Source organism: Chiloscyllium plagiosum, unplaced genomic scaffold (genome assembly GCF_037043375.1).
Source record: "Chiloscyllium plagiosum isolate Xiang-an unplaced genomic scaffold, Cpla_swu_hap1 HiC_scaffold_31, whole genome shotgun sequence".
Taxonomy (NCBI): Eukaryota; Metazoa; Chordata; class Chondrichthyes; order Orectolobiformes; family Hemiscylliidae; genus Chiloscyllium; species Chiloscyllium plagiosum.
Window position 1 is genome coordinate 5804196 of NW_028270169.1, and position 23662 is coordinate 5827857.

General features: G+C 43.3%; 1 protein-coding gene across 4 annotated transcripts in view; it reads right to left on the reverse strand.

The window, feature by feature from the left end:
- Window positions 1–23662, reverse strand: part of flot2b (flotillin 2b) — a 105370-nt gene that overhangs the window by 11194 nt on the left and 70514 nt on the right. For all 4 annotated transcript variants that reach the window (XM_087977167.1, XM_087977168.1, XM_087977169.1 and 1 more), the window contains 7 exons: window positions 21605–21728; window positions 18455–18573; window positions 9838–9951; window positions 6973–7092; window positions 3210–3424; window positions 1816–1999; window positions 601–750 (listed from right to left, as the gene is read on the reverse strand). In XM_087977167.1, the coding sequence (XP_087833293.1) occupies window positions 601–750; window positions 1816–1999; window positions 3210–3424; window positions 6973–7092; window positions 9838–9951; window positions 18455–18573; window positions 21605–21728 (1026 nt within the window). The remainder of the gene's footprint in view (window positions 1–600; window positions 751–1815; window positions 2000–3209; window positions 3425–6972; window positions 7093–9837; window positions 9952–18454; window positions 18574–21604; window positions 21729–23662) is intronic.

Genomic DNA, 23662 nt, shown 5'->3' on the forward strand with positions numbered 1-23662 from the left:
TCAGTTAAACCATTCCTCAATTTAAAAATTCTAACCCTTGTTTTCAAAGCTCCCCCCATCCCACCTCTGTAACCTCCTCCAGTCCTGAAACATCCACATGTGTGAATTCCTCCGACCCTGATATCATGAACCTCTCCACCACTGACATCCTTCAGCTGCCTGTGCCCCAAGCTCTGCGATTCCCTCTTATACATCTCTCCCACTCATGGACTTCATCTCTCTTCATTGAAGATGCTTCCTCGCTATCCAAGCCTTTGTCACTGGCTCCAAGATATTCTTAAGTGGCACGGTGCTACGTTTTGATTGAGAACACTGCAAAACACCTGTGACATGGCTACATTATTGGGCGCTATATAAATACAAATTGCTGTTACTGAGTGGGGTGTGAGTGCAACCTTTTCGGTCTGAGAGATTAAACTGGTGTGTTGAGCTGAGCTTCCAAGTTGTGTTGTGCTTCACTAAATCATAAAGAAATATTAAACTGCTATTTGACTGACAAACGTACAATTTGTCACCAATCTCTTCAACCAAATACTTACTAGTCAACGTTTGCACAGAACCTGGAATTAGAGAGATGCTGGAAGGAAACAGGACACTGACCTTTGTTAGATCGACTCCCGTAAGAGCATGGACAGATGCAGGGACCTCTGCCAATAAGCGGGTGACCTCTGAGGTAACACGGTTATTGTCTCCTCCAAGAATCACAATTTCATCAGTCTTTGCAAGAGGAGCAGTGACCTCGGCAGCAATCTGGGCAGAGAGATAGTTCACCAGAATTAAAACAGAAATGATGTGACTGAAATGCAAATGCTGCCCCGCCCCTCCAATTGCTAGATTAATCTCAACAGCTTTGGGCAATTTCCTAGTCTCCCTTCTCCAGTATCTGCATAGTTCTGGTTAGCCTCCGACACCTCCTCAATGCAGAGCGCTCCACAGTTCCTGCTACAGCTGGGAACTGGGCAGGAGTGGAGTGGGTCAGTGGTTGAAATGTACTGGGCGGATGGAATTCCCAATACCCCAACATGCGGCGTCATCAGGAGTGCATGCTCAACTGGTTTACCCTTAAACCTCCAGAACTCTATCCCATGTTGACAAACAGCAAATGTTAGGATCAATAAAAGGCCTTTGAGGAATGGCAGACTCAGACAGAGGATGTAACTGCATGCAAGACACACGTTTTATTCGATGCCTACGTCTTTGTCACCTCCAGTTTCCTTTTAGAGTTTTCTTTCTCAAATGCATAACTGTTTCACTCTTAAGTTGCCTATTCTCATGCGGTAACACGGCAGCTCAGTGGTTAGCACTGCTGCCTCACAGCTCCAGGGACCCAGGTTTGATTCCACCACCCTCAAGTGACTGAGTTTGCACATTCTCCCCATGTTTGTGTGTGTTTCCTCCCGGTGCTCCTGTTTCCTCCCACAGTCTAAAGATGTGCAGGTTAGGGTGGATTGGCCATGGCAAATTGCCCAGTGTTCAGGGATGTGCAGACTAGGTGGGTTAGCCATGGGAAATGCAGGGTTATGGGGATAGGGTAGGGAATGTGGGTCTGGGTGGGATGGTCTTTGGAGGGCTGCTGCGGACTTGATGGGTCAAATGGCCTGCTTCTATATTAGGATTCTATGAAGTTAAGTAACCATACCTTCAAATGACCCCGTGAGATAAAATTACTTCTAGTTTTTCTCAGTCATTGCACAAATGAGCACTCTGACTCAGCTATTGCTAGCTCACCAACTACACGGTGCAATAAAAGCTGATAAGGGATTTAACTAAACACCCTTCATCATCACCTTTGCATCAGTAGAACAGCCAGCTTACCTTTGGAAGAGCATCCAATACCAGGGCCACCTTGGCTGCGTTTCCATATTGCTGGTAAGCTGCTGCCTTCAGTCTCATTCTCTCAGCATCAGCTTTGCCAATGGCTGAAATCGATGAAGCTTCTGCCTCTCCAATCTTGCGGATTTTCTCAGCTTGAGCCTGGGCGATCAGCACTTGTTTCACTCTGCAGGACAACAGAAAGAGAATCGTGGGAGGTGAGTGACCAAACAGGGACACAAAAGAAAAGGCTTGCATTAATACGGCACCACCTCAACACAGTCTGAAGCATCTTACAAACGGGGAAGCCATAGAATCATACAGGAGCAAAAAAAAAAGAGGAGATCCTTTGGCCCATTGAGTCTGCACTGACACTTGAGAAACAGCTGACTTCCAATCTAATCCCAGGAATTAATGCAGCACTTTCTCAAATGAGAGCGGTAATACAGAAAATAAATGCAACCAATTTATCCAGAGCAAGACCCCACAGTGATAAGATCATTGGTTTTAGTGACAGTGAATAGTGGGGGAGGAAAATGAATATTTTCCAGAACAGACCCACACAGCCTTTGAAACAATGATCACAGAATCCTGTACTTTGAAGTGAAAGTGTGTCTCTGTGACGGTGACCATGAGAAAACCCATCAAGTTCTCCCCTTTTAGGGACAGCAGTCTGCTGTCCTTACCTGGTCTGACCTACACATGACTCCACAGGCGCAGCAATCTGATTGGCTCTGAAGTGATCGAGCAGTCACCCAGTTCAAGGGGTGATTTAGGGATGCGCATCAAATGCTGGATTTCCCAGAGATGGCCTTGTTCCATTAAAAAAAAAGGTCGACCAGGGCCTCAATCTGATGTCCCATCGGACATATCTGATGGGGAGCCTGTGGAATTCTCTGCCACAGAAAGTAGCTGAGGCCAAAACATTGAATGTTTTCACAGGGAAGCCAAATACAGTTCTTGAAGCTAAAGGGATCAAAGGATACAGAACAGGGACTGAGTTGGATGATTATTTGCGATCATATTGAATGGTGGAGCAGGCTCAAAGGGCTGAATGGCTGATTTGCTATATTTCTAAACAAGGAGAAACAGTTAGCGCTTGTAAGAGGATCAAGCGTAATGTGGAAAATGCAGGAGAATGGCACCAAGTTAAAAGTGTTCACTAGGAAGGCTAAGCAGATACAATGGGCCAAAATGGCTTCCTTCTGAAATGAGACAGTGCTATGATTGTGAAACTCAACTCTGTGATTTTAGTTGGACAATGTGATTTCAATAACGTCCAATCATCACAGCAGAAGCCGAGAATGATGGCAGTGGCATGTCAGGTGTGGGGACTCTGTGTGTGTGTGTGTGCGCATGTGTGTCTGCGTCTCAGTGTGTGAAGGAGGTACACCTACTTTTGGCCTTCAGCGACCTGCTGCATTCTGAAGGCTTCTGCCTCTGCTGGTCTCTTCACTGTCCCAATCAGCTCCTTGTCCATACGGGAGATTTCTTTTTCCTCGATGTCTATCTGTTTTTTGCGCTGCACCACCTCGATCTCGATTTCCTCCTGTCGGATCTTTTGCTGCTCCTTGGCTCCCTGCAGCTCATAAGCCAGCTGGGCCTCAGCTTTCTACACACAGCCATGAAAATGTGAGACAAAGCATTAAAATAGCTCAGGCCAGACAGTGACGCCAAAGCTTTAACCCTCTCAATGTCTGCAGGCCGGTACAAATCAAACTCAAATACCACAATTAGATCCAGAACTTCTATTGGCTCAGATACCAGATGAAGAACCTAACTCAAAACCTTTGAAGGTGGAATATGGTTTTAGTGTTTCTTAATAAAATTAAGGAGCCTGACTGAAAATGGCCCTCCACTGAGAGGTTTTCCAGCAACAGTCTTACCCAAGGAGGGGCAAGGGGAAAGAGCAGGTGAGGGCCAGAAAAGGAAGAGTGGAGGGACAGAAGTTGAGAGGAAAAGGAGAGATTGCTTTCATTGCTTCTGCCAGCACTTCTAGAGGGCACTAAAGTTAGCTTCAATTCCCAGACTGACAACAGAACAATGCTCCCATGTTTGATCATTGATCTATGACTTGCCCTGTGATGTGTCACGCTTGAAGCATGGTTATTTGTGGCAGGTTTGTACAGGACACCATGTGGAACTGCAGAAAGTAACAGCCACTTTAACAGGAATACAAAACAGAAGGGAATGAAGAGGAGTGTGGTGGGAGAGCAGTCTATCAGCAACTGGTAGATACAACAACTGGGGTGACCTTTCCCGAAGGAAACATCAATCATCACCCCTTTATAGGAAGGATATTGACAAACTTGAACAGGTTCAGGAAAGACTTACAAGGATGTTGCCAGGGTTGGAGGGTTTGAGCTACAGGAAGAGGCAGAATACATTGGGGCTGTTTTCCCTGGAGTGTCGGAGGCTGAGGGGTGACCTTATAGAGGTTTATAAAATCATGAGGGGCATGGATAGAGCGAATAGCCAAGGTCTTTTTCCCCAGGGTAGGAGATACCAAAACTAGAGGGCATAGGTTTAGGGTGAGGGTGGAAAGATTTAAAAGGGACACAAGGGGCAATTGTTCATGTGAAGGGTGGTGCATGTATGGAATGAGCTGTCAGAGGAATTGGTGGAGGTTGGTACAACTAAACATTTAAAAGGAATCTGGATGGGTATATGAATAGGAAGGGTTTAGAGGGATATGGGTCAAGTGCTGGCAAATGGGACGAGGTCAGATTGGGATGTCTGGTTGGCGCAGAGGAGTTGGACTGGACGTCTGTTCCCATGCTGTACAACTCTTGCCTAATCCTCTTGCCTAAATGTTTAAATAGACTTTGCTGTATCCTAATATTCTATTATACTTTGAACAAACACAATCTTTATTCCCTTTAATTTCATGAAGATTTGAAGATTCCTTTTCGGCTTCAGAATCCATCATTCTCCTCACTCATTTCTTTAAAACTCTTTTTTTCTTTTTCCCCTTCTGGCAGCAGTCTCTGAGAAAGGGCCAGGGTGAAGCGGAACAGGTCAGCATGGGATTTAAACTCAGAATACCAACTTGCCTTCTCTTTCCCCAGTAGCACATGGATATAGCATGTGGGTCTCAAGGGATCAAAGGGCATGGGGAGAAGGCTGTTGAGTTAGATGAGAAGCCGCGAGTATAACGAATGGTGGAGTAAGTTCAGAAGGGCCAAATGGCCTAAGATGGAAATGTGTTGCTGGAAAAGCGCAGCAGGTCAGGCAGCATCTAGGGAACAGGAGAATCGATGTTTCGGGCATTAGTCCTTCTTCAGGCCTAACTCAAATGGCCTAACCCAATTTTCTACGTTTCGAAACTTTGTGCTTTAGTTATTCAAGAGAATATATTCAAATTTGATGATTGACCGCTGAATAAAGAAATACTTCGCAATACCCTTTGAGAGCCTTGAACTTGTAACCATCGTTGCCCTTGCATGAGATGATTGTGTGCTCTGACCCACTGAGTACGCCGCATCTAGTAAAATGCCCTTCCATGTTCCCAGGAGGGCTCCAAGTTGATCCTTACAGCTCTGCTTTAAGACTATTCTTGAACTGGCCTCAATGTTCTGTGTCCAGCCCTTTGAGTCACTTCAAGGCCTTACTAATTCTCATCCACATGGCAAAGCACATGATCCAACAGAAAATTACAGAGAAATCCAAGGAACTTTTAGTTAGGCCACACTTGGAATGCTGTGCACAACACTCACTGGTCATACAGTCACCAAGTCAGAGAGTCATACAGGATGGAAACAGACCCTTTGGTCCTACTCGTCAATGTGACCAGGTTTCCCAAACTAAACCAGTCCCATTTGTCTGCATTTGGCCCATATCCCTTAAGAAGGGCTTATGCCCGAAACGTCGATTCTCCTGTTCCCTGGATGCTGCCTGACCTGCTGCGCTGTTCCAGCAACACATTTTCAGCTCTGATTTCCAGCACCTGCAGACCTCACTTTCTCCTCCATATCCCTTAAACCTTTCCTACCCATTTAGCTGTCCCAATATCTTATAAATGTTGCAACATCCACTCTGGCAGTTGATCTGCATTGAGTTTCCATGTTATATATCCAAACATTCCCCAAGAGGAGTCCAGCTCTTAAGTGAAGCACAATAAAGGCTAAAACTTAAGAATTAGTATGCCACTACAATTCACCTCAATTTCTTGATTAAGTGAAATCCTTCAAAAGTAGGACCTTTTCAACTTTTGTAAGTTTGATCTGCTCACCTCGTGTTATCAGTCCCTTTTTTTTAAGCTACAATTGAGTCCAGGCTGCACAGAAATACTCCAACAGTGGAGTAAACAAGATCAAATGTACACTTAACTCATTTCAGAATTCTATTCCTCTAGAAAGGAAGCTTCAGCGTTACATCTGTAGATTTTAGAATCTGCATTCCCAGGTCTTTTAGATCCACTAACACATTTACTTGTTTTTTGCCTGAGAAATAATTACTGCACTCATTCCTCATTAAAAAATGAAACACCCCATTCTTTTAATTTGCCATTTAGATATGCATTAACCAAGCCTGTCAGTATCTTTCTGTATTTTAGTGTAATGTAGTCATTCATGATGATTATGTGCTGTGCTTTGCTATCACTGCAAATTCAACACCATATTTCCAAAAATTTAATATTCGTTGTTGCACACACTCCCTCAGATAAACTAATATAAAATCAAAATACGACAGAGTAGGAAACTGACCTGAAGTTTCACTTTTTTCCCCTGAAGATGCTGCCTGAATATTTCCAGCATTTTAATGATGTTCTGTAGAACACCACTTCCTACCATCTTTAAATAGTGGTTCTGTAGTCATCTTTCAAACAGTTCTATCTGGGTCCCGACCTTTGCCAGGAGTCTACAAGATGTTACCTTCTAAAAAGGCCCTCAAAGTTCATATATCATATCGACTGCACTGCCCTGACTTCACCTACTTTGTTCAAAAAGAGTAGATAAAAATTGGTTAACCAAGGCACAACTATGTTACTGAATGGGGGAGCAGGCGTGAGGGACTGACCATCACTTCCTGCTTCTTGCTCACATACTCATGTTAAGAAGAATGAATAATTTCCAGTTTCCAAGGGGCTCCCTGGGTTCGCGTTGAGTTATTGAACTTGTCAATGAGTGAGAGTAGTCGGTCCTGACAGAAGGCACTTACTTTTATATTTATCTCCTGATTAAAGGCTGCCTTCTGCATTTCAAATGCTCGCTTGGAGTCAGCCATCATGGTGTCAGCACTGTACTTAACATCCATCGCTTCCTTCTTGCACTCAGCCTCCTGTGGGATTTTTATTGGGTGGGTGGGTGGGTGGGGGGGGGGGGGAAGAAGAGAGAGAGTATGGAGAAAAATAAACAAAAGACTAATGAGGATTTGCTGGCCAACAATGAATCAAACCTTAAAAAGTGAATGAAGTCACAACACAAATGTATGATTTAGGAATTCACCCTGGAGCTCCCCTAAAGATTTGCCACATATACTCGTGTAAAGGTCAAAATCCTTAGACCTTTTTTTCAATTTTTATGGGGTCAACTATTATATGGATACTACTTTAGAGGGGCTGAAATTGATGCTACTACAGCCCAAAATACCATATCGGTAGCAGAAGCTTGCCTTCTGCTGATTTCTGATTACAAACTGGTGAAACTGTAATAGCTTATCTTCGAGTTCAGCAGGCAGCTTTGGTACAATCTTCATTCTCTGCACCGTCCAGCCCTTGCCTTAGAATCAAAAATTCCATCCTTCTTTGATTTGCGCCAAATTAGTGTGAATTATACATCAAGACACATATCAGCACAGAAAACAATTCATTTCCTCATCATTACATTTATATACAGGATAATACCTTGACTCAAATGTTCACCTGTTAAGAACTAGGGTCGACATTTACATAAGACGTATGGAAAATTCTAGATTATTTGGACAAAAATAAGGGCTCAACTTATACTAGAGTGTACAGAGGAACCTAGATTACCCAAGCGAGGTGGGTGGGCACTATTTAATTCTGATAATTGATTTCCTCTGGGGCTTGAAGTTTTCTGTGAAGTCTGCTCAGGAGACTAAGCAAAAGCACACTGCGCGCGTGCGCACACACACAACTTTTTGACAACTTCTCACTTTGCTCTGTACAGGACAATGTTGCAGAGATTATCTGAGGGGTTTAGAGTACATCCCTGTCTAGTGTGTGGGGAAAGTATGGGTTGAGAGAGAGAAAGCGAGAGTGACCAGGGTTCAGTCATTTAGAGACAGTGCCTGGACTATCCAGGACTGTTCTCGACAGCATTTCAGTGAGCTGAGTTCGTTTTTAATCATTCCAGCTGTAAACGAAAGACAAATCAGGGTTGAAACAGCTCTGTGACGTAATGTTTCTATCAGGGCCTTGAGATCCCCTTTGGATAATCGGATAATCAGATAATTGATATTCGGATAATTGAGGTTCCTCTGTACACTATTTTTGTTGGACACTGAACACTAAGAGATCTCAGCTACAACGCTGTGTCAACTAGGAGTTGGCTACTCTAGGCAAACAAATGGAACAGGAGGTGAATCAGCATTCCCACAGCCAGAGATTATCTGGGAATCGCATGAGGAGGAGGACAGAGCTCAGCTGTAACAGCCCCTCAACATTTGCCCTTGAAAAACTGTTCATAACATACTGCCACACAGCTGCATTTTGGATAGCCATTGGCCAGGATTCTCCAGATGAAGATTAACCTCCAGGTGACAGCAAAAAATGTTCTCATATCCTCTAATAAAAGCAAAATACTGCAATTGAGAGAGATCTGAAGTAAAAACTGAAAATGTTGCAGACTCTGAATGTCTGGAGGTGTTGGTGGTGAAAACAACAGAGCGAACATTATAAGCCCCACGACCTTTCTTCACAGTAGATCCAAAGAAGAGTCATATCAACCTCAAACATTAACTTTATCTCTCCCCACAGATGCTGCGAGGCGTGCTGCTGATTCCTTCCAGTTTGTTCTGTTCTTATTTCTCATGTACTTGGTGCACTCACCAGTCAAGGAAGGGGAAGTGGTTATTTCATCAGCATCAGAGTGAATTCAACTGGTAATGATGATCCTGTTCCCTTTTCAACTGGCTGTAGCAAAGTACAACATCTGGAACATGAACCAATGATAGTGTGGGGCAAGTCACTGGTATGGTCATGTGAAATCTCCAGGAACACACTCAAGATTGACAATGCTAATGTAATAAGCAGTTAAGGTTGCATGGGAAACAGTTAGTTAGCATCACCGTATGTAATGGCAGGAACAGTTGGAACTAAGGGAAAGAGAACTGTTAGACTGGTAGAATTGATAAGCTGGTAGAGCCAGTTCTAAGGAGATACCACTGAACCTGAAACGTTAACTCTGATTTCTCTCCACAGATGCTGCCAGATCTGTTGAGCTTTCCCAGCAACTTCTATTTTTGTTAGAGTCAATAAACTTTCTTTTTGCAGGAAGTAAGTGTTTTATTTTCTGTTTGATCAACCAAGTTAGAATCGTTTGGCAGGTCACACTTACTAAGATACTATAGATTGGCTGGAGCTACATAACAGGTAAACACCTTGAGGTGGTGATGTGGAAAGGGAACAGTGGCAGAAAAGATGTGGGAGCAAAAAAGTAAGCTGAGGCCAGAGGTGAATCTGGGAAACTCAGGTTACAGACATCACTAAACCATGAGAAACTATTTGTGGACATATGTTTAATGAGCTCACAAGGGAAAAACTCTGTTGAAAGCAACTTATAACCAGACATTTCCCCTTGATCACAAATACCACACAGCTCAGTTGTTTTGCATTTGGCAATTTACTACAGGAGATTCTCCAGATTACTGATTAAAAATAAACATAAATTAAATCTGATTTCTAAACAGTTCATTGCAAAGTGTGTGGCTTTTCTCACTAACCTGAGTAAGAAGTTAGATATCTGTGTTTTTCCACATCCAGTCTCACTTATACTGCTGGTATGATCAAACTCCAATGGCATACAATTCCTTGCCATTTTACAGTTTGAGAATCATGCTTACCCGTATTCCAGCATCTCTCTCGGCTTCTGCCACTCCTATCTCTGCGTCGCGCTGCACTATCGCTGTCTGTGATTTCCCCAGTGAGCTGAGATATTCCACTTTGTCATAAACATCCTGTAAAAAAAGAACAGGCACTCAGGTAACAGAAGGTCACCAGTACCCTGAATAGCCATCGAGAGGAATAAATGCTTCATTGCAAGAGTACCAGCATAGAACAAGCTGACAACAATCAAATCCAACTCGAAAGTGGAGTGACTGTATTACAAAATTGAAGTGAATGTGATGACACATCAAACGAATGCTACATTTCAGTGTTTCATTCTGGGAGAGCCATTTAGAACAGTTGCACTCTCTTGTTTGCTTCACAGAATGGTCACAGGATGGTCTTCAAACAAATGAATAATAACCAGCTCTGATGGACAGTCAGTGACCTGAAACAACATCTCAGTTTCCCTTTTGCATGAACGCTACCTGACCTTTCGAGGATTTCCGTTTTGAGCATTTTGGACTTGTTATTTTACATCAAATGGATATCCAGTGACCCTGGTGAACATGTTGGTAAAAGGCTCATGAAACACTGGGAACAGACCTACAGAAAATGTTTCTGCAGAAATAATTGTGTTTTGGGGTCACAGCATCAGAACCACAATGGTTGCTGTGGATTTGGCCAAAGTTACAAAAGCCATGCTCCTGCTCTATCAGGGCCCCCTGGCTCTGTTCTCAGAGGAAAGGTGAAAACTTGCAAACCTCAAAATCGGGTGACAATCAATCAGGAAAACATTTGGGAAGCACTGACTTAATACTCAAGAGTGCACTACCAATTGAGCAATAGCTAACAAAAAAATTCATTCTTTGATTCACGTTTAAAACACAGTTTACATTCTTCAGCTAATACTCTGCACAAACTTCTGCTGTGATGATTCTCTGCTCGTTCAGTAACGACCATGCGATACAGGAGCACAACAAGGCCATTCAGTCCATTGATTCTGCACCACCATTCAGTCATGGCTGATACATTTCTTAACTCCAATCTCCTGCCATCTCCCTGTTACTCTTGATCCCTTTACTAACTGGGAAACTATCCATCTGTGTCTTAAAACTACTCAATGACTTTGCCCTCACAGCCCTCTGCAGCAATGAGTTCCACAGAATCCACACCCTCTGCCTGAAGGGACTCCTCCTCACCTCAGTTCCTCACCACTACCTTCACTTGGAGACTGTGCCCCTGGGTATTAGTCCCTCCTACTTGTGGAAACACTCGATCAAGGCCTGACTGTATTCAACGTTTCAATCGGACTCCTCCAATCCTTCTAAACTCCATCGAGTCAGGGCAGAGTCCTCAACTGCTCCTCACATGACAAGCCCTTCATCTCCTGGATCGTTCCTGTAAACCTCCACTAGACTCTGGGGGGACAGAGCGCGAGCGCGAGAGAGAGAGAGAGAGAGCGAGACACACACACACACAGCGCGAGAGCAAGAGACAGACACACACACACACAGACATGCACAGAGACACACACACACGGGTGGGGGGGGGGGGAAGAGAAAGAGAGAGAGAGAATGAGAGAGAGAGAGACACACGCGGAGAGAGAGAGAGACACACGCGGAGAGAGAGAGAGAGACACACACGTGGGAGTGAGAGAGACAGAGAAAGACACACATGGGGGAGCGAGAGAGAGAGACACACACACAGAGGGAGGTGGGTAGAGAGAGAGAGTGAGAGAGAGAGAGTGAGAGAGAGAGAGAGAGAGAGAGAGAGTGAGAGTGAGAGAGAGTGAGAGAGAGAGTGAGAGAGAGAGAGAGTGTGAGAGAGAGAGACAGAGAGAGAGACAGAGAGAGAGACAGAGAGAGAGAGACAGAGAGAGAGAGACAGAGAGAGAGAGAGACAGAGAGAGAGAGAGAGAGAGAGACAGAGAGAGAGAGAGAGAGAAAGAGTGAGAGAAAGAGTGAGAGAAAGAGTGAGAGAAAGAGTGAGAGAAAGAGTGAGAGAGAGAGACAGACAGACACAGACAGAGATGGAACAAAACAGTGAGGACAAAATAAGTTGGGGGCTAATTTGAAATGACCTGGGGAGTCAGAAAAGGATTTGATATTGAACCCAGACTATTTGAGACTCTGGTTTGAAATCAGGCAAGGGTGTTCAAAAATCAGCAAAAAAATACAGATGGCAAGTGGCTGAACATTCCCCATATGGAGAATTCAGAGGAATTTAAAGAATGTCATTATTTAAAAGCCTGATGAAATAACTAAGGACAGTCTTGAACAAGGAAAATGACCGGTCATTTCCTGGATGATATCCAGTGATGACAATTTCACTGGCAAACCTTTTGCTTGGAGTTAGTGATGCTTCACAGGGCATGTTCATGAAACATGAAAAAACGCTTTGATGACCACTGTAACTGCAAAGATTCTGCCAGTTACTGCCTACTAGCTCACATTGTAAATTCTGTGCACTAAATGGAAATTCCATCAGACAGTAAGCCAGCACCTTCCAAATAGTTTCCATTCCTCAGACTTGGGTTAATGCACTAGCTCATGTAGCCTGTGGCTCTCAGAATTACAGCACTGTTTCTGCACCAGAGTTTCAGGAACTCATTTAGATTTCAGGTCAGAACGGCTCAAGTTAAATCATTCCAGGATTTCACAAGCTCAGTTCAGTGATAAGGAACAGAGTCAGCCTGTCAGGCTCCCACCTTCACACCATCATGACTGGGGGGTTCAAACTTCACTTCACGATTTTTGTAAAATGACAAAGGCCCCTTGTCAGGTGATGATGAGGCAGTGCTCTAAAAGCTTGTGATTTCAAATAAACCTGACGGACTATAATCTGGTGTCATGTGACTGACTTTATAAACTCACTTAGTGTCTGCATCGATGTTTTACCCAGGAAAATAAACACCGTCATTGCTGATTCCAATCTGAGAAAGCACTGTTACAAAGATCAGTTCTTCTGAAGTGAAACATGAAAAATGTACATTTCTTCTTAAATAAGAAAACAGGTCATCAGAGGGTTAAGGTAATACATACTCATCACAGTTTCTAAACGCAAGCACAGCGAATACTCCATCGGGTCTTAAAATATAAACCAAAAACTCTCCTCACATTCTTAACATGGTTCTAAAACCTCAGTCTAAAAATAACAGCTCTAGAGACTTATATATAGCTGAATGATGACATGCTTCTAATATCACAAGTTCCATAGAAAGGGGAGCCATTGAACAGATTGAGGTTGAAGAAATGACCTCCCGCTATAGAATGTTATGGTTCACTGAATACTTCAGGTCACACAAAACCCACATTGAAGATTTGTCTTAAAGATTCCCCCCACAGGTGGAAGATTCTGCTGAAACAAGGACTGCAGTTGGTGCCTGTGATTTTTCTTTCTGGAAAATCTGGCTGGGTATTCCTATGTGCACCATTTTTAAAAAATCTTCTTAGATGCGCTTAAGGGAAGCTAGGTAAACACAACAGGAAGACAGGAATTGGAGGTTAAGCTGATTGCTTTCATAAAGAGGCATAGGCACTTTCACATGTGGACCTATACACTGGTACAGGCCAGTTGTGCAGGATGTATACAAGTGCTGAAACACAACCATTCTAGACAATGCACATTACAGTTCCCATAGATCAATCAACAGCATAGACACAGACACCATAAAATATCTCGGGTTCAATTGAAAGAATGCAAGCAGTTAGCTGATCTAGCTGATGGGAACCGAACTCTAAACCCAACCTCAGGTTTTTGGGGTGTGGAAGGGTGACCACCGATGGGCCTTACAGTACTCTGGGTGGCTGTTTGAACAAACTCAGCTGTGATGCCTCCTGTGTTTATTTAGCTCACTGACAATGCATCAAGTGTACCTTGAAGTACACTTCATCACAGAACGGAATGAGCACTGCACTATTACAGACGCTATCATTACAGCGGGACATTGAACTGATGCTCCATCTGGTCTTCTCAGAAGGAGGAATGATCCTACATTGCTAACTGAAGCTCATCAGATGAATGTTCTAGTCAATATTCCTCAAGCAACATCAGCAACACAGAATACTGGTTGCAGTCAGACCTGGCACATGAGATTATGGCTGTGGTTAATGGAAGTCAGTCACCTCATCCCTAGGACACTTCAGCAGTTCCTCAGGGTAGTGTCCTGGCACAAACATTTAAAGCTGCTTCAACAATATCCTTCCCTGATCATAAGGTCAGAAGTGAGGATGTTTGCTGATGACTACACAATGTTCAGCACCATTCAAAAATATTCAGATAATGCAGAACTCCATGTCCAAATAAATACAGCAAGACCTGAGCAGCTTTGGGCTGCTAGGTGCTAAGTAACAAACTCATAACACAAGTGCTCAGGCAATGACCATCTCCAACGTGACAGTATCTAGCCATCGCCCCTTAATATTCAACGGCATTATCATCACTGAATCCCCCAGTATCAACATCTGGAGGCCACCATTGATTAGAAACTCAACTGGACTTGCCACATAAACACACTGACTATAAGAAAAGGTCAGAGGCTAGGAATACTGCAGTGAGTAACTCACTTCCTGACTCCCCAAAGTCTATTCACCATCTACAAGGCACAAGTCAGGAGTGTGTTGGAATACTCCCTATTTGCCTGGATGGATGCAGCTCCAATAGCATTCAGGAGCTAAACTTTCTCTACTGAGCAAGTACTTCCATTAAACAAAGCAACCAACTTGACCATGCCACGTATAGTCACGAAGACAGGCCCTTTGGTGAGTTTTGAGAAGATTTGGAGCTCAGGTTGAGGTTCTGGATGTAAGTTTGCTCGCTGAGCTGGAAGGTCTTCAGACATTTCGTTACCATACGCAGTAACAGCATCAGTGAGCCTCTGGTGAAGCGCTGGTTTGATGACCCACTTTCTATTTGTGTGTTTAGGATTCCGTATACAAACTTAGAGAGATTCAAGATGGCGATGTAATTTCCTTTTTTTCTCAGGGGGTGGTAAATGGGATCCAAGTCAATGTGTTTGTTGATAGAGTTCTGGTTGCAATGCCATGCTTCTAGGAATTCTCGTGCATGTCTCTGTTTGGCTTGTCCTGGGATGGATGTGTTTCCCAGTCAAAATGGTGTGCTTCCTTATCTGTATACTAGTAATAGTGGATCATGTCTTTTTGTGGCTTTTGTGGAAATTACAAAATACCTCGCAAGAACTGAATAAAACACTACATTGGACAAACAGGCAGAAAACTAGCCACCAGGATAGATGGACATCAACTAGCCACAAAATGACATGACCCTCTCTCACTAGCATCCTTACATACAGATGAAGAAGGACATCACTTTGACTGGATCAACACATCCATCTTAGGACAAGCCAAACAGAGACACGCATGGGAATTTCTAGAAACATGGCATTCCAACTAGACTCTATCAACAAACACATTGACTTGGACCCAACTTACCACCCTCTGAGAAAAAGAACAGGAAGCAGGCTTGATTTGTGTTTCAAAGGATTTGAAAATAAAAAATCCGTGCTGTAGGACTCTATGACTATACGTGGCATGGTCAAGTTGGTTGCTTTGACTGCACTAACCTAAACAAGACTTTAAAGTTCTGAACCACCTACATCTCTTTTTCCTTTCTTTTGGCTTCTCCCATTTTGCTTGGTGTTGCTGATTGATGATCTCCCTTCACCTCCTCCTATCAGTCTCACATTCCTCAACCAATCTCGGTACAAGTTTCTTTTCACTGCATCTTTCCACTTTGTCTTAAGCCTTTCTCTTCTCCATTCCTCACCCCCAACACATTCCTCATCTGGCAGAAGACCATTATTTCAAACCCTTCCCAGCAACTTGTTTTGATGCTCTCCCTGTCTTCACTGACTTCCTGATGTGCTGACTCTTGATTGCACCTTTACTAAATCACTCCACACATCCAGCTAAACCTCTGCATCACACTGCTATCTAGTTGTTGCCCCTCTCAAATCTCTTGTAGGTTCTGGTGCTGAGTTTCAGCGAGACTTTTCCATCATGTAAGACTTCAGCCAGAGCTAATCCAATATTTGATTGTTTTTCTGTATTCCCACCACCTCCTGCCACTAGTGTTGCCAGTTACTTGAAGCTATTCACTGTCTCCAGATCATCACCAAACATTTCACATCTTTACACTGATAGTCTTCCTTTGGCTCAAACAGATTGTCCATGGAGTGGGTCTTTGGTCCTCACCATTTGGTCTTACAGCAGTTTTGGCCAGCACTCCAGATGTTCAGTCATGTGCTCATCATCTCAGATGGCCAAATATCATCTGCAGGCATCATTGGCCATGACAATTGCTGACCTACTTGCTCAATTGGAACATGCATGGCAATCAGAAACAGGCAGTGATTCAGCACCAATCCTTGGTGCAATCCAAACCATCCACACCCTGTAAAAGTGATACCTGCAGCTACCCATGAACACCGGAAGTTAAGCTAGCTCTCTTCCTTTTGAGACGTGAAGAGATAATGCAGACACAACTCCAAGGAGAAAGCAGCTGAATGCAGAAGTCACAAGGTATGTTTAAACGTGGCCTGTGCAATTGCAGCTGCCCATCCCACCCACACTGCTCGTCCCTCACTCCAAATGTTTGTTACCTAGCAGCCAAAAAGGTAGGAAGGCCATTCACTCTCTAAAGCTCTGCTAGCACCAGTCTCCTGTAATGGAGCACATTGAGAGAGAATCAAAATTACAGCCTGAATCCACTAACAAGCTCTGTGGAAACTGCTCATCTGCATTCACCATCTTTCCGTCCGATTGGCAGATTCAAATCAATAGCACAGAGTGGGGGAAAGCTCTGGTATTTAAACGCAAACATCCAACAGATTACTCTTTTAAAAGATCAACACAGATGAATTTAAAAATAAAATCAGCTTTTATCAGAACAATTTTAAGCAGAAGTATAGCAACTATTAAAAGCCAAAATGTTAATGCGATGCTAATCTTTATCTCAAGGGGTTCCGATACAAGAGGATGCAAGTCATGATGCAGTTATAAAAAACTGTTGAAGGGTTTGGGCACTACACCTCAGAAAAGTGGCCTTCGAGGATGGTATAGTGTAGATTCACCAGAATGACATATGGAGCAAAGGGGTAAAATAGGACCATTAGGCAATCGTTCTGCCTCATGAACCTCTTCTGCCCTTCCAGACTAATCATCTGTCTCAACATCTGTACTACTGATTGAGTATTATATTATTTCAGCATGGACTGATTGGACTGAAGAGTCTGTTTCCATGATGTATGACTCTATGACTTGTTTGGATGGGTGCAGCTCCAACAACACTCCAGAAGCTTGACACCATCCAGGATAAAGCAACCTGTTTGATTAGCACCACTTCCACTAACATCCCCACTGACGCTCAGCAGCAGCAGTGTGTACCATCTACAAGTTGCACTACAGAAATTCACCAAAGATCCTCAGACAGCACCTTCCAAACCCATGCCCACTTCCATCTAGAAGAGAGGGGCAGCAGATACATGGGAACACCACCCCTTGCAAGTTCCCCTCCAAGCCACTCACCATCCTGACTTGGAAATATATCACTGTTCTTTTAATGTCATGGGTCAAAATCCTGGAATTCTCTCCCTAATGGCATGGTGCTGTACATAGAGCACGTGGATTTTAACAGTTCAAGGCAGCTGACCAGTATTATTCCCATATCCCATGATGTCATTAGTAACTATCTATGCATCCATCTCTGTCTTGAACTTATTGACTGACTGATCATCCACAGCCCTTTTGGGGAGAGAATTTCAAAGATGCATAGATTTTGGCTGAACATGTTCCTCCTCATCTCAGTCCTAAATCCCTATCCTTAGATGGTGACTCCTGGTTCTGGACGTCCCAGTCATTGGAACATCCTTCCTACATCTACCCTGTCTAGGCTTGTATTGCAATGAAGACGAGACATCATGAGGTGATCTCTTTGGAGGTGTTTAAGATGGTTAAAGGATTTGATTGGGTCTACAAAGAAAACTTTCTGGAGGGAAGTGCAGAAAAGGGTAGAAACTCCAAGCTGAGCTAGGTTTTTCAAGGATAATGTCTCTGAGCACTGCCTCACACAAAAAGGGGTGTGGAAATCTAAAACTCTACCACAAAACAATGATGAGACTGGGGAAGGGGGAAATGAAAAAAATCAATTGAAAATTTTGCATCTGAGATGGACAGATTTTCATTGGACAAGGTTACAAGGGGACATAGATCCAAAGTGGATAGAAGTCAAGATACAGCTACAATCTAACCGAGGGGCTCAATGACTACATCGCGTTTCCATGGACCTACACCAAACAGAAGTCCCAAATCCCCTAATATATAGGGAATGAATAATATGCTTATTCCAAATATCTCTGTCACCATTTTTTCATCAACCTGTTCAGAGATGTTATTGCACACCTCTGGAGCAGGTGGGACTTGAACCTAGGGCTACTGGCTCAGAGGTGGGGACACTACCACTGGGCCACAAGAGCCCCCAACTCTTTGTCAGCTCTTTGCAGACATGGAATCCAGCTGAAGAGAAAATTTTACCTTCATTAAAAGGAAACAGCAGGTGAAAGAGAAAGTGGCTGCAGATAACTCTGTATTTGAGATGTGTTGCGTTATTTTTCACCTTGATAGTGAAGCTGAGGATCTCGATTCCCATGCGGCCGACATCAGGAGCAGCCACTTCACGCACTAGCTGGGCAAACTGGTCCCGGTCCTGATAGATGGCTTCAACAGTCAGCGTCCCTATGGAACAGGAGTTGGGGGGGGGGGGGGGGGGGGGCAGGGGGGGTTGGGACCAAAACAGGTTAATTCACTAACAAATCAGAATATTTGCAAACAATTCACCTGGAGGCAGGAGGAAGAGAGGAAACTAAAGTTCAGTCTGCAACTTTGTCAGGGATTGAAGAAATATCAAAAAATGGATAAAATAATAAATTCTAACAACAGACTTAAAGCCATGACTAAATAAAAACAAACTGTTATATGCTTTTTATAACATTTGAAGATGTATCACAACAGCCAAGGGTACAGCGAACGTACCACACTGCATTGATTTTCTGCCTCGACTTTATGCCAAAGTCCTGGAGTGGGGCTTGAACCTAGATAAGGAATGTGGGCAGTGCAGGACAGAAGCAGACCATTCCCTGCTCAGTTACTGCCAGTTGTATCATGTCATGAGACATCACCCAGACGTCTCTGCAATTCTCAGCAACCCAATGCGTAACCAGAGCAGAGTGCCAGCCATGGAGTCCTCTAGGCTCTCAGTGATAACAGAATATCCAGCTTTAAATTTGTTCTAGTGAAACAGACATGACATCCCTCAAGCCATCTCTCCACTCCAAATAACCATAAAAACCCATCTGCATAACGAGCACCAATTTGACAAATTATTCAGAACAAGGATGAAGTCTGTCCTAATCCTACTGTAACAGAGATAGGAATTAAATATTCTTTCAATTATCATGTGCTTTCTGATTTGCCCCACTAACCAAGATTGTCAACTAAATTAGCTTGGATATGGTTTCTGGAATGCAGAGACATGGGAAGTGCAAGTTTAAACCAGTCAAGCGATTAGTTAATGTATAAACACTTGAAAAACGAGGACTTGGCAGAAACTGAGTTTGTTGGATTTAGAATTTGAATAAAGGTCAAAGGAAAAGCAAGACAAAGTAATTTCACAGTTGTGGCTTAGAAGGTTGCACACTTTCCCTAATCCAGAAGGTTATGGGTTCAAATCCCATTCATGACTTAGAGGACAAATTTCAGGCAGGCACATTTATTGCCCTGTTAAAGGAGTGCCACTTTGCTCGTGGTCTGGTCTCTCAGTTGAAGCATCACTGAGGCCATGCCTGCACGGGCAGGTCTTCAAAACATGGTTCAGGTTTGAAGAACAGCAAGTGCTCCCTGGTGCCTTTAAACCAATATTTATCCCTCATTCAAAAACAGCTTGTCTGTTCATTGTGGGATTCTGCTATGAGCAAATTGACTGCTGCAATTTATGCATTACAACAGTTCAAAAGACGTCACTGTTTTTAAAAGTATTTTGGAATGGGCTGAAATTGTGAAAAATACTTTATAACAATGGAAGAGATGATGAGAAAAATGAGAAATATGTTATCAAAGTTAGTATTTTTAATTCTGTTGAGGTGGAAACATATTTTAAAGTGAGGAATTAATGGTTGAGATGTTTCATTATTAATATCTGTTGGACATATGATCCACAGCTGACCTCTGAATTTAATTTAAAATCCATTCTTTCACTGCTTGCAACGAGGAGTTTTTTTTGTAAGTTTATTGACGTGAACCCTGACCCCACAAGGTTGATGTCTGTGGTATGCAAATCATTTATCCAGTGCTGAGAGAACTCTGCACTATTTCAGAAAATTGGCCACTACAACCCTGCAGGCAGTGACATTTTGCCCAAGGACTACTAGCATTTTGATAGATGAAGGGAGTGTCTTTTAGCTGGGACTTATCAGCCATGATCACATTGAATGGTGGTTCAATGTGATCATGTGAAATAGTTACAGAAGTAGCCCAAACAGCCTACGTCTGTAACTATTTCCACGTTTCTATGTAACTGCTTACCGCAAGGAAACTAACTCTGAGTGTAAAGGTAAAGATTCTGTAGTGCCAGAGGACCATAGGACTGCTCTCTCATCAGTAAGAGACATCTGGTGGTGGTTTAATCAGAGGGTCAACTCACCTCCGATGAGGTTGAGAATGTGGGACCTACATGGTGACCTCAGTCAGGAGGTGACAACTGACCTAACCAACCCCCAAGGTGATGGGCATAGCAAAGCTGGAACAAAGCAAATTCATTGCAATATCTAGTGAAGGAGACAAGTGTGGACAAAAAAGTGTACCTTCACATGATCACTGGTTTCTCAAACCCTTGCGTAACCAAGATTGTAATGTAGGGAAATATGTCAGCCAATTTACACACTGAAACTCCCACAGTGAGAGATAATGAGCAGATAACGTTCTGTGGTATTGACTGAGGGATATATATTGCCCAGGTGGCTGGGGAAAGTCCCCTGTTCTTTTAAAAAAAAACCACCATGGGATCTTTTACATTCACATGAGCAGGCAAATGGAATCTTAGCTTATGCCTGCATCTGAAAGTCAGTACCACCTCAGTACTGTGCCAGACCAAGCCTCACCTTTCATGTGTGAGCCCTGTACTGGAACTTGAACTCAGATCTTTGATATGCTGAGATGAAAGTGCTAGCAACTAAACCACAACTGACAGAAATTAGAGATTGAAATCGGAGATATAATGTGAAGTTAGATCAACTTTAAGGTCCACGTACATCCAAATATATGAAACATGGCTCCGACAGCCCTGGAATACAGTTGTTGGTACAACCCATTCACCTACAGCTGCATCCACAAACCCCATTTCCCCAACTGAGGCATGGACTGGAGTAGTGGGAAGATGTGGTCAAACACAGGGAAGCATGTACTCAGTGTTACACTTTCGTAAAGTAAAGAATCTTTAAAAAACAAGTTGGGGAAGGAGCAGGGCCTGACTGTGAGAAGGAACGTGCATGCAGCCTTAGTCTCTATAGAGTGCTCTTTAAGAGGGAACAGTCTCTGTAAATAATGACACACCAGCCAATGCTTACCAATCACACTGACACCTATGCACAGTCTATAAACGATACGGGCTGCATTGCTTATGACATGGACAAATCCCCTTATTTTCAGGGTGGAGGTAGAGAGGAGCAGGCTTGTGACAAGAAAATTTAACAAACTCAGGTCCATCAATTACCCAGAATCGCTCGGAGGTGTCCTTCGAGGGTTTGTAACACCACACTCTTGGTCTCCTGTACACTTTTCCCCAGGAACTGTTCACACGCCACAGCTAACAGATCCTTATCAGTCATTACCTTCACCTGCATATAGATAGGGAACAGAATATCAGCTAACAGCACATGACATGCTGCTACATAACACTCTTAATACTTTAAGGCTATTAACAGAAGCAGGTATTAAAAGTTACAGAATTAAAATAAGACAACAGCTCTGTAATACTTTCTAGAGATTACTAAAAGCAGGTGTTAAAAGTTGAAGGATTTCATCAGGAATGCAAATTAGCACAGCAAGAAAAAAAGCAAAGCATATCCAATTTAAATAAAAATCACACTGATGCATAAAGCTACAAAACAGTATCACACCCTGTAACATTAACTTGGCAACAAGGAAATTGAAAGTAATTTATAAATAGATTACTCATTCTGACCACTTAATAGACTGAATATTCAGATTTGTCCATCACCTCACTGAATTTCCGTTTGTGGGTGTTGCTAAATTAAGATGTTGCAGGGTGCTGAGGCAAAACACTTTTTCACAAACAATTGCTGATTATAACTTAACTGTAACTGTGACCATAACCGGCTCAGATGTAGATCTCAGCAGCACATGCATTTGTGCGAATCACACCAACACTCTGACTACTGCAAAGCAAGTCCAAAACGACTTAGCGTGGCATGCAACTTTATCAGTCAAGGTGTAACTGGCAAAATAACTTGGGGGAAAAAAAAACAAGACATGGAGTTGACAACAAGGTGGGAGGGGAAGAGTCGCATGTGGAAGGGCCGGAGAAGTCCAAGGAATGATAGAATTACGAGCATGGGAGTGTGTGGGAAGTGCCCTATTTGTTCAGTACTGTTGTGGTGACAGAAACACAGATCATTTAATTTCAAAGAGTGACTTTCTAAGGAAAGGTAATGCCATACAGATATACCTTCTCAATAAGCCATGATCAAACAGCAATAAATTACTTTCAGATCAGAGTCGTAATCAGTTACAGGGAAGCTCAAGCCAGTAGTCTGATATTTCCCCCTCTAACTTCACGTCACTTTACTGTTACTGAACACGTGGGGTTAAATCAGTCACGATCCTTCTCCGGTCTGGAAGCTGACAGCATGAGGCTTTTATTTTCAGTCAGGTCCTACAATCAGAGGGTATGAGGTGCAACCAAAAGAGAAATGACTTTTACACCAAAATAGATTGCAGGTTGACCCAGAGGGACATCCATGAAGGATGAGCAGTCAGCCTGATGGTCACCAACCAAACCTGGCTGCTGCTGCCGCCGCCAATTCAAACCAGAGAAATCACAAAGCACAAAAGGGAAGCCATTTGGCCCATCTTATTCATGCTGACCCAAAGACACCCAGATGCCCTTTCTAATCCCATCTTCCTGCACACGGCCCATAGCCCTGCAGCTTACAGCACTGAAGGTGCAGAGCCCGGTACTTTTGAAAGAGTTTGGAGTCTCTGCCTCCACCAACTTAGGCAGTGAACCCCAGATAAAAATTTTTACTCTAATCCACTCTAATCTTTCTGTCACTTAGCTTGAAACGATGACCCCTGGTTTTTGAACATTCTGCCAAGGGAAACAGCTCCCTCCTGTCTGCTCTCTATCCCTCACGATTTTGTATATCTCAATCATGTTGCCCCTCAGCCTTCTCTGTTACAAGGAGAACAACACCCAGTCTCTCCCATCTCACCTCATAGTGAGAGCTCTCCAGCACTGGCAACATTTAAGTAAAATTTTCTTTGCATTCTCTCCACAACAATTATGTCTTCCTTCCTGTAACATGACCGGAACAGCACACAATAATCAGTTGGGACCTCATCAATGTCTTGTACAGTTTCATCATCATATCCTTACTTTTGTATTCTATACCTCTACCAATGACAGAGAACATTCCATATGCCTCTTAACAACCTTACCTATCTGCACTGCTACCTTCAGGGACCTGGGCACTCACATGGCAAGATCTCTCACTTCAGCTATTCATCTCAATACATTCCCATTTACTGT